This window comes from Bos grunniens, chromosome 25 (genome assembly GCF_055505025.1).
Source record: "Bos grunniens cultivar Pamir isolate PY7600 chromosome 25, Bosgru_T2T1.0, whole genome shotgun sequence".
NCBI lineage: Eukaryota > Metazoa > Chordata > Mammalia > Artiodactyla > Bovidae > Bos > Bos grunniens.
Window position 1 is genome coordinate 15,021,038 of NC_141189.1, and position 12,257 is coordinate 15,033,294.

At 42.5% G+C, this 12,257-nt stretch overlaps 1 protein-coding gene across 2 annotated transcripts; it reads left to right on the forward strand.

Moving 5' to 3' along the window:
- Positions 1–6,729: 6,729 nt before the first annotated feature.
- On the forward strand, positions 6,730–8,110 carry LOC147345055 (elongin-B-like). Of its 2 annotated transcripts, XM_086374768.1 has the most exons (2): positions 7,137–7,600; positions 7,974–8,110. In XM_086374768.1, exons 1-2 carry the CDS (start codon positions 7,248–7,250, stop codon positions 7,984–7,986), a joined length of 366 nt encoding a protein of 121 aa, XP_086230894.1. In that variant the 5' UTR covers positions 7,137–7,247; the 3' UTR covers positions 7,987–8,110. The 2 variants fall into 2 exon arrangements, with proteins under 2 accessions (XP_086230896.1, XP_086230894.1); XM_086374770.1 differs by lacking the exon at positions 7,974–8,110 and having other exon boundaries at positions 6,730–7,754.
- Positions 8,111–12,257: the final 4,147 nt, after the last annotated feature.

Consider the following 12,257-nt stretch of genomic DNA (forward strand, 5'->3'; position numbering starts at 1 on the left):
AAATCCCCAAATACTACTTTAATGTAAAGTGCAGCTGAAAATTTTAAATTACCCTTCAGACTCTTAATGATTCCCATACATACAGGATTTGAAATAGCCTTCAAATGAAATAGCCTTCTGGTTAAAAACAATTAGATGCCTCAACTAAGATCCAGTGCAACCAAATAAATAAATAAACATTTTTTAAAAAGGCAAAGCAAGTTCTTATCACTTCATGAGAGTGACCAAGAGGAGGATAGAAGAACAAAAGAGCACTGAGACGTGATTTTGGGGGATACTATTTGGGTTCAATCAAGAGCTAAGTGGCTTCTGAAACTTGTAACAACTCTGGAGGGGAGTCATGCAGATTCAATCTAAAATCCATTGCGAATGACAGTAACCTAATTTATGTGCCTTCTAATGACAAAAAAACAAAAAAAAAAGTCAAAGGGCCTAAATAGCAAGTGGTCTGAATAACAGCAGATATTTATTAAAGACTATTTTTTAAAACAGCATGTTCTTTAAAATGACACTCAGGATGTTCCATGCTAAAGAAGGTCTAATTTCACATTTGCTCAAGCATTGATTTGATGTAGTCAATATGACTCCAGTCTTGAATAACGGTGTGCAAACAATGTAGTTTTTATTTCCTCATTTATCAAAATGGATTATGGAAAAAATTAATGAGGGAACCAATAAGATGTTACAAGCTGTTCAGAGGATTCTCAAGACTGCATGTATACAAGACTATCAAGAATGATAAAGATGTTAAATCCTAAATATTGATACACATGGGACTTCCCTGGTGGTTGGTGATTAAGAATATGCCTTGGGCTTCCCTAGTGGCTCAGACTGTAAAGAATTTGCCTGCAGTGCAAGAAACTTGGATTCAATCCTGCGGTTGGGAAGATCCCTGGAGAAGGGAATGGCAACCCACTCAGTATTCTTGGCTGGGAAATTCCATGGACAGAGGAGCCTGGAGGGCTACAGTTCATGGGGTGGGAAAGAGTCGGACATGACTGAGTGTCTAACACTTTCACACATTTGCAAATTCACGGGATGTGGGTTCCATCCCTGGTCAGGAAACTAAGATCCCACATGGAGCAGCTACTGAGACCTCAGGCCACAACCAGAGAGTCTGCGCCCCGCAATGAAAGACACTGCACTATTCAAGGAAGATCTCGCATGCCACAACTAAACCCAATGACATCAAATAAATAAAATGATCATAGATGTGTTAGGATACCAGATAAGGGCAATTCTTTTAATTTTCTTGTGTTTTTCAAACTCTTGATGTCACATACTGTCATATACATCTATAATTTTAAAATAAATTTTAAAAATATTTCAGCCCATTATTCACCTAGCTTCCAGCCCAAATTTGAAAAGTCACATATATCTCCCCAAATTATATTATCAAAATGAGAGAATTATGTTTAAAAGAAGTTCAGAACCTAGTAAAGAGATGTTTAGAGCTTTAGTGAGTTTATCACCTGCTCAATTGAAGAATAAAGTTACTTTCTAAGAATTACTCCAGTAAATATTAACACAGTGAAAGCTACTTATGAAAAACATGAAAAAAAAAAAAAGAAAAACATGTAGCCTTAGCCTAGGAGATTTTTTTTGAAATTGTAATGGAATCTTGAGAAACACCTGAATCTAAATAAGGTGACTAGAAAAAAGTTGCATGTGTAGACGAAAAAAGTTACAACTGAATTAACTTCCTGAAAATTGGACAAAGACCTGAATGGCAGAAATGTGTGCATTGGTTAGTGGTTCAAACTTGAGCAATGCACTTACATCTTATAAAGGAAAAATTATGAGCTTCAAACGTTAAGGGGCTTCCCTGGCATTCCTGTGGTTAAGACTCCTCAATTCCAATGCAGTGGACCTGGGTTTTACCCCTGGTTGGGAAACTAAGATCCCACATGTCACATGGCTCAGCCAAAAAAAAAAAAAAAGTTGACCTATATTATTTTTATTATGATGTTACTTGAACACATAAAAACCAAAAAGTAGATATAAATGCCTTATTCTAAAAAAATAAAATAATTAAATGGCTTGATGTTATAGCTCCTTCTATAAGGATAAAGGGCTTCCCTGATGGTTCAGTAGCAAAAAATCCTCTTGTCAAGCAGAAGACTTGGGTTTGATCCATGGGTCAGGAAGATCCACTGGAGAAGGAAATGGCAACCCACTCCAGTATTCCTGCCTGGGAAATCCCATGGATTGAGGAGTCTGGCAGGCTACAGTCCATGGGGTCACAAAGAGTTGGACATGACTTAGTGACTAAAACCACCACAAAAACCACAAGGATAAAACCAAAGCAAGTTTGAAAATTAAATATAATTGTACCAGTAATACAAATATATTAAAAATGGTAAAATTCAAATGAACAGCATTCATTTAATATGATGTACGATGTTTTCTGAAAAGGAAATTCAAATTAAACCCACGAGGTATCATTTCCTGCCCACTAGAATGGCTAACATTTAAAACAATGAAATGCCTACCCGGTTGGCAAGGAAGTGGAGCAGCTGAAACATTCACACATTGTTGGAAAATGTAGGATGGCAAAACACTTTGGAAAATTTGGCAGCTACTCATAAAGCTAAATGTCACCTACCATATGACCCAGCAATTTCACGCCTGGATAGTTTCCAGAAGAGTAATGAAAATATATGTTCACAAAATATCTATGTCCACGAAATACATATGTACAAACTTTTTATTCATATCATCTTTATTCTGAACAGCTAGAAATTGGAAACAACCCAATGTCCACCAACAGGTGGATGGATAAGCCAAGTATGGTATATTCATACAGCAGACTTGTACTCAGCAACAAAATACAAAAGAATACCAAAGCCTGATAGTGCAAAGCCAGTTCCTGAATGTCACAAATGACTTTTTCTTTCTCATTGGGTAGTTACCAATGTGCCCATGCATTTGTCCAATAAATCAATGAATTTGCAAAACCCAGTGCATGACAACCGCCTTACACGGTTGGTGGGACTGTAAATTGGTGCAGTCAATTGGTGCAGAAAAACAGTACAGAGGTTCCTCAAAAAACTAAAAATAGAGTTATCATGTGACCCCGCAAGCCCACTCTGGGGCATATATCCTGACAAAACTATAATTCAGAAAGATACATATTCCACTATCTTCATAGCAGCACTATTTACAATAGCCAACTCATGTTCATTGACAGATGAATGGATAAAGATGTGATATATAAACACACACACACACACACAGGAATACTATGAAGCCATGAAAAAAGAACAAAATAATACCATTTGTAGCAACATGAATTGATCTAGAGATTTTCATACTACAGGGAGGCCTGGTGTGCTTCGATTCATGGGGTCACAAAGAGTCGGACACGACTGAGCGACTGCACTGAACTGAACTGAAGTAAGTCAAAAAGAGAAAAACAAATACCATATTATATTACTTACATGTGAAATCTAAAAAGATGATACAAGTGAACTTATTTATGAAACAGACTCACAGACAGAGGATAGACTTGTGATTGTCGAGGGAGAAGGAGAAGAGGAGGGAATCACCTTGCTGTATACCAGAAAGTAACACGACATTGTAAATCAACTATACTTCAATTTAAAACAATTTTTAAAAGTGCACACATAAGCTTTTTGTGTGTTATTGCATGTAAATTTTACCTAAAATATGTATAAACATATAAACCTTAATAAGAAATAATATTTCAGAGGAGCTGAGTAGGACTAAAGAGCTGAATGTCTGTGTGACTGTCACTTGAAGACAAATGACACTGACAGCATGGTTGACCAGCTGAAGGGAAAACAGATCGCAGAACTGAAAGAAGCTCTCCGCTATTTGACAAGGATGGTGATGAACATCCCAAAACTGAAGACCGTAATGAGGTCCCTGGGCAGAGAAGCCTGGCAGGCTACAGTCCATGGGGCTGCAAAGGGCAGACACAACTGAGTAACTAAACACATACAAACATCTATGAAAGAAATGAAAATTTTTATCCAAGTCATATTGAGGATTATAACCCAGGAATGGCCTCTCAGAAAACTCTGAGAACTGTTCTGCCCGTTAAAAATCAAAGCCCAATTAAATAAGTTTTTGGGGACAGAGGGCTATACATTAAATGATGTACTATTAACAGTTTGCACAATCCTGATCTGATCCTGATGGATCATCATAACGCCTTACAAAATCAGGAAGGAATGTCATACTTTAAGGAGCTGTTGTGTTGGTGTTGGGAGAACGCTGCTCTTTATGGCTGAGCAGGTATGTCTGCCTAAGGGACGGTTTGGTCAATACATAATGCAGATACACAAGGCAAGTAGAGGACAGAGAGAAGGCAGGGGAACATTTTTATGTTTAAATTTCTCCTCTTTTGCCATAAAGTATGAATTTCACGTCACAGTAGTGAGGAGACATATTAACAGTTACCAACCTGTGATAAGTATGAGAGAAGTACAGGGTTTGCTTGAACTATACACAAGAGGCACCTAGCTGGATCAGAGAGAGATGGGCTTGGGAAGGCTTCTCAGAGGAGCAGATACCTTAGCTGAGGTTAAGGATGAGCTAAGGAAGCAAAGATGAGAGTGAAAGGGCGAGGGTGATGTTAGGGAGAGGGTTTCCTGGAAGAGGAAACAGTACTTATAAAGGTCCCCAAAGAAACTGACATTCCATGTGGCTGGAGAGAAAGGATGTAGGAAAGGGTGTCACAAGATAAAACTGGAAAGGTGAGGAGAGGCGGGATCTTTCCAAACCTTGTGGACAAATGAATCAGATGCTAACCTAAGGGCAATGGGCAGCCAACAGCAATTGTTTTTTTCTAAGTTATTTATTTATCTGGCTCCACCGGGTCTTAGTTGCTGCATGTGGGATCTTCATTCTAATTTGTGTCACGAATCTTCAGTTACAGCACGTGGAATCTTTTTTTTTTTTTTAAGTTGTGGCATGTGGAATCTTTAGATGTAGCATGTGAACTCTTAAGTTGGAGCATGTGGGATCTAGTCCCTGATCAGGGATCAAATCTGGGCCCCTTGCATTGGGAACTCAGAGTCTTAGCCACTGGACCACCAGGGAAGTCCCAACAGTTTTTAATCAAGGAGTCAAATTTGTCTTTTAGAAGAATTCCTCTGAAAAAAAAAAAAAAGAATTCCTCTGGCCTCATTGTGAAGAACAGGCTGAAGCAAGCAAGGGGTGGATGCAAAGAGGATATTTAGAATAAGGGCCCTCACGGTAAACCAGCCAGAGATGATGATGACCTGGCATGCAAAGTGGCAGTGGGCTGGAGTGGACCAGACTTGTGAGAGAACTGACGCCACTCAGAGATCTAGTGACACGGGAGGAAAGACAAGAGGAGGTGTTAATGATGATGAACTCAAGAGTGCCCCGATCCCCTCATCTTCATGGACATGCAGGCACCTTCTTACCACTCTTCTCACACTCTGTCCCACTATGGTTTAGCACACCACACTGTATAATGGTGAGAGGCTTGGGTGTCTTTCATCCTTGTTATGTTGGTCAGGGACCCTGTATCACTCAGGGTCAAATTAGGAGATGGAAGCCACACAGCAGCTAAATTTTAATATGTAGATTTTTATCAACTGTAACAGGGGATTTCAGTAAAGAGAGATTGGCTACTAGCCAAAAAATAAAGCGAGCTCCAAAGAATATAGGATCTGCATATATAAGGTATATCCGTCACCTCCCTAGGCTGAGGCAGAGCACCAGGGCTGAGACCCAGCTTGCTGGAGACTTACACAGCCATGGGTAACTGGATGGCACAGAAGTCACCCAACGCTGCAGCAATGGTGAGACCAAGTGTGGCCCTGTGCATCTCCCGGGCACAGGGGCCCTTTTGTCCCATTTCTGTTGTCAGTGAATTCCAGGTTTTTTCTTCATCTCAAAAGAATTCAGAGATGAAGCACAGAGATTAAGTAAGTAGGTGAGTGAGTGAGTGGAAGTCACTCAGTTGTGTCTGACTCTTTGCAACCCTATGGACTGTAGAGTCCATGGAATTCTCCAGGCCAGAATACTGAAGTGGGTAGCCTTTCCCTTTTCCAGGGGATCTTCCCAACCCAGGGATCGAGCCCAGGTCTCCCAGATTGCAGCCGGATTCTTAACTAGCTAAGCCACAACTCTTTAATATTTATTTATGCATTTGGCTTCCCTGGTTTTTGTTGCAGTGTGCAGGGTCTTTAGTTGTGGCATGTGGGGTCTAGTTTCCTGACCAGGGATCAAACCCTGGCCCCCTGCATTGGGTGCTTGGAGTCTTAGCCACTGGACCACTCAGGAAGTCCCCAAGTCCACTCTTTAAACAAGTAAATCATTCTTCTTTGTTATTCTGAGTAGATTAAAGTTAGCTTTTCCATCTTCCCACAGACAACTTGGGCAACATTTCTAGACTTGTCTAGAAAGTAAAGCAAAAGTTTATTTAAGCAAGGATACAGCCTCAAAGGGAGAGTGGGTAGGCAGGTGAGGAGCTGCCAACCAGGGTTTCTTTGGCAAGTTGGTTTTGAGAAGGGTAAGAATGAAGGGACTGAATATTCCCTGGGGAATGAGGAGTTTGGGCGTTGACCTTCCTGATTTTTTCATCCCAGCTTCATTTTACTGAGGGAAGGAGGGATTTTGTCCCTATTTAGCTTAGAGTAGAAATGTCATGGTATACATGCCTGATGACTATTCTTATCTGTGAGGCTAATCTTATCATAATGACAGCACAATGGGCAAAAGGTTACATTTGGACGCAGGGGATTCCTGCCTTTCCTCACCTTTCTTGGTCGCCTGTTCAGTCCCTTATCACTCAATTTCCTGTAAGTCTGAAGGTGCCTGCTTTCCTTATCTGCCCATGGACTCCCGCTGTTTACAAGATGCATGACTTTTCTGTTACTTGGCTCCTGGCCCCATTTCTCTGCTCCTACATAAGCTGCATGCTGCAATATTTCTTGTGAGACTCCAGCCTGCATGACCTTTCCTAAGTTCCAAAGGGCAGAATCAAGGGAATTGCTAATCAAGGGAGGAGCCATCAAGAAACCACTTGATTAAAGAGATCAGAGCAGCTCATCAAGATGAGATCACCTGAGAAAAGGTGAACACACCCTAATCTTGTCAGAGACCCACCTTGGAGTCCCTTTTATAAAACCCTTCATTCAATCCTCCTGGGTTGGCAATCTAGGGGGAAAGGCAGCTACGCCACCGCCACCGCCACCGCCACCGCCACCGCCACCGCCACCGCCACCGCCACCGCCACCGCCACCGCAATGGATGTGTTCCTCATGATCCGGCGCGGCAAGACCACCATCTTCACTGAGGCCAAGGAGTCGAGCACCGTGTTTGAGTTGAAGCGCGTCATCCAGGGTATCCTCAAGCGTCCACCAGATGAGCAGCGGCTGTATAAAGACAACCAGCTTCTGGATGACAGCAAGACATTGGGCGAGTGTGGTTTCACCAGCCAAATGGCACTACCTCAGGCCCCAGTGACTGTGGGGCTAGCCTTCAGGGAAGACGAGGCATTTGAAGACGTGTGCATCGAGCCCTTCTCCAGCCCACCCGAGCTGCCAGATGTAATGAAGCCACAGGACTCAGGAAGCAGAGCCAATGGACAAGCTGTGCAGTAAGACCCCCACCTCAACTGCCTCACTTTCCCACTAAAAGAGATTTGGGTGTCTTAAAAAAAAATTATCCTGGGTTGGGACACATAGTTTTTCAAGGCAGAAGCCCTTTGCCTGGCGAAGTAATAAAGCTCTCCTTACCTATTTCACCCAAAACTGAGATTCTCTTTGGCACTGGTGTACAGGGAAGCTGAACTTTCAGTAACAATGGTAGTTGCTGGAAATTTGCCCTCCAGAATGTGTCAAGAACCTACCATCTTGGGCTTCCCTGGTGGTCTAGTGGTTAAGAATGCAGGGGACAAGGGTTGCATCTCTGGTCCAGGAAGATGCCACGTACCTTGTGGCAACTAAGCCCATGTGCCACAACTACTTAAGTCTGCATGCCTAGAGTTCACGTTCTACAAGAGAAGCCACTGAAATGAGAAGCCCATGCAATGCAATGAAGAGCAGCCCCTGACTGCAGCAACTAGAGAAAGCCTGAGTGCTGCAATGAAGACCCAGCACAGCCAAAATATAAATTAAAGAAACAAAAAACAAACTTACCATCTGGAGTGTCAAGAAAAGTCATTCATGGAGAGGAATCTCAATGGAGGCATCCTGAGACAAAGCCATCCAAGGTGGGGAGAATTGGGGGAAAGTACGGCTGCTGGGTGGTGTTGGCCCCTGTCATGGCAGGACTGGGGCTCCGGAGGAGCTACATGAGTTGGAAACGTGGTGCTGGAGAAGCCATCTGCACTGCAAGAGCTGAACCCCTACACATTGCAGGAGCCCGATACAGGAGTACCCTAGAATTGTTACCACGAAACACAGGTGTTTCCTTGGTTCTTATCCCCCAAAGGAAAGAATTCAATCAAGAGACAGAGAGCAGTTGTAAATAGCAAGAGTTGTATTAAGCAAAGCAGAAGTACACACCAAACAGAGAAAATGAAGGAAAGCGGGCTGCCTGGAAACAAGAAGCCGCCTGCAACAGGGTCGGGTTGGTTTTTCAGAGTGGTGGCAAGTCCCTCTCTCTGTCCTGTGTTATTTGACTAAGTTGATTGGCAGCTTTAGGTTGTATAACTTTCCTCCTAGCGCACAGGCGCTTACCCACAAGCACCCAAGTGGAACCCACCATGGGGCGGGGTGGGTGGGGCAAACTTGAAATGCTAATTTACTACAAATACAATATAATGAACCCCGGGTTACTTCGAGTCATCTTTTAGGTCTTGGTGCACCTGTGCTGGCAGGTTTTATCTTGTTTGGTCCTGATAAGGCTGGAAACTTATCGGTCGTTGATCACAAAAAGGGAAGATCTTGAGGTGTGTTTTGATCACCAGTGTGGGGTGGGGGTAGGGAGGCAGAGAGAAAGGTGACCCTGTCCAGGATGGGGCAGGGACCAGCCCATGTCTGACTACCTAACAAAAGGAGGAGGGAAACCCCTTCCTCCTGCAGTTACTCTCCAGAGCGTTCAGTTGACAAAAACTAACATTGTGCCAGCTGGTTTAGAAAAAAATACTCAAGTGGTCCACCTCAATTTTTGCACAGCAAGCAATAAAGGGTGAATTTGGAGTCAAGAGGCAATTAACTGGAACCTGGCACAGACTCCATCTAGAAATCAACATGGCAAGGAAGGTTCTGAAAGAAGAAAAGTATATTCAAGTCTGTTGCCCATTTTTAACCAGTGTTGTTTTTTGGTTCTTGTTGTTTTTCATATATTCTAGATATTAACCCCTTATCAGATATATGATTTGCAAATATTTTCTTCCATTCTGTAAGTTGCTTTTTCACAACTCCTGATAGTATTCTTTTTAAAAAAGTATGTATTTATTTTTATTTGTTTGCACCAGGCCTTAGCTGCAGCATGCAGGATCAAGTTCCCTGACCAGGGATTGTACCCTGGCCCCTTGCATTGGGAGTGCAGAGTCTTAACCACTGGACCACCAGAGAAGTACTACCCATGTATTACATTTAACAGGAATTTTTATGTCTCCATATGACTACAAGTTACTGTTTAGCATCCTTTCATGTCAACCTGAAGGAATCCTTGTGGCATTTCTGGTAGGACAGGTCTAGTGGTAATGTGTGGGAGAGCGGTATGGGTGGGGGTTTGGACAAAGGCCGTCAAAAGACACAAACTTCCAGCTATAAGACAAACAAGTTCCAGGCATGTAACATACAATATGATTAATATGATTAACACTGTTGTGTATTATATACAAAAGAGAACAAATCCTAAGAGTTCCCACCACAAGGACAAAAAATGCTTTTCTATGTCTTTAATTTTGTGTCTCTGTGAGATGATACAGATGTTTACTAAACTTACTTGGGGTCCTCATTTCATGATAGTGTGAAAGTGTTAGTCACTCAGTGGTGTCGACTCTTTGCAACCCCATGGACTGTAGCCCAGCAGGTTCCTCTGTCCATGGGATTCTCCAGGCAAGAATACTGGACCGGGTTGCCATTTTGTAAGTCAAATGATTATGCTGTAAACCTTATACAGTGCTCTATACCAACTATATATCAATAAAACTGGAAGAAAAAATATTATATTAAATATTATAAAAAATATATTATATTACCTAAATAATATATTAAGGTATATTCATGAGGGAAAAAATTCTAGCTACTAAGTGTAGAAGAAATCATTGAATTAAAAAATTACCATCTCACAGCACCTAATGAAATAATAACAAATGAACACAACAGCAAACAAAAAAATGAACCATGGTTGAAACTATTCGATTGAAACTATTAATCCTGAACTATACAGTTGTAGGGATAGGCTGTCACCACCTGAGCCCACTAATCACTAAAACTGGGGCAATGAGCTATTGTGGGTCTCCTGGTGTGATGCCAAAACACATCACCTCCTAGGAAAGTGAATCTGTGCATAAACCCACCTCTAGAATCAACTTCAATTGACAAGATATGGGAGAGAGGAACAAGTTACATGACATGACAAGGAAGCAGATAAATCCACAAAGTGGGGCATTTACAGGACAGCTGACCCAGTTTTTGCAACAAGTCATGTCAGGGCAAAAGGAAAAGGGCAGGGGCCCGCCCTATATAAGAAGTGACTTAAACACCATAACAAGCAAACTTTATCTGTAGATTTTTTAAATGTATTCCAAGTTGTATGTTTCCTATTGTAATTTAGAGATTGAAATTATTTAAGAAATAGGCTGAGTTTTTTAGAGCTGTATATTGAGATGCATGCTTCCTAGGTGGCTCAATGGTAAAGAATCCACCTGCCAAGCAGGAGACATGGGTTGGATCCCTGGGTGGAGAAGATTCCCTAGAGAAGGAAATGGTAGCCCACTTCAGTATTCTTGCCTGGGAAATCCCATGGAGAGAGGAGCCTGGTAGGCTACAGTCCATGTGGTTGCAAGAGTCTGACACCACTTAGTGACTAAACCACAACCATTGAGATACACAGGAATAAAACTTAAGATCTGTAGCAGAGCAAAACAGAAAGGGATAAAGCAAACCAGACAGGATCTTGATAACTGTGCAAAAGCTCCCCTGTGAGGGGCTATGAGAGTTCTTTGTTCTATTTTCACTTTTGAGAATGTCTGAATATTTTCATTAAAAATTCTAAAGAGATTTTTTTTTTAAGAGATAATGTGTGGGAGAGTGGATGGGAATAAACAGGTTCTCTCTTTCCCAGTAGCAGGTGTAAGACACGAGGGTGGAAGAGAAAATCCCCTGGGTGTGTTATTAAAAACACTCTCCTGGGACTTGCTCATTTAAGGAACTGCCAAAATTGCCCTCAGAGCTCGGTATGTAGGCCACGCCCCACCAGGGACACGACTTTAGAGAGCAGGGGGAAAAAACTCAAATTGGCAACTTGGTCACTGACAGAAACTCAGCAAGATCAAATATCTGAGGCTTTTTTTTTTTTTTTTTTAAGTAGAGAATTATTTTCCATCTATTAAAAAGAAAAGTCCCCGGGGGAGATGGCTGCAATATTTGTGGGAAGAGAATTATCTGCACTAGTTAAACCAAACGCAAACAAAGGCATTCTTGGCAATAATACCCTGAGAGCAGCGTTTAGGGAGACAGTAATTAGGCAATTAGACCTGGGAGTCGCCGCAGAGCCTCGGGTGCCGCTGGATGTTAATGACTCCTGCTCCGCGGTGCATCAGCCCTCGGCGAGGATGTAAGCCTGGCCTTTTCTCAGCGCAGAACACCCGGCCTGATTCCTCTCGCCTCAGCTGCTCTCCGCGAGCATCCTTTCCCCCATGCCCGCGGAGCTGGACGCAGCCCGGGCTGGCGGGTGGGACGAGGGGCGCGCGCGGCTGCTCCCCGACTCTCGGCCCTCACCCCCTAACTGCCAGAGCATCAAGCTATCACACCAGCGTCCCCTGACCACAGTACTTGGGCACCCTCGGATAATCCGAAATTGCCGCGCGGTTCCTGGCCTTCCACAAGGCAAGGTAACTTTCCCTTCTTAATTGCTCGCTTAATACTTATTTCCTACTCCTTATCAAACACATGGACTATGGAAAGAAAAAAGAACTAATGTATGCCCCTAGCAGCAGGAATACTTTTAGCATTCTGATGCATTTCCTTTTCATCTAGATGTGTTTTAAAAATACATTACTGGGGGACTTCCCTGCTGGTTCAGTCGCTAAGACTTGGCGCTCTCAATTCAAGGGAACGATTCATCCCCAGTCGGGA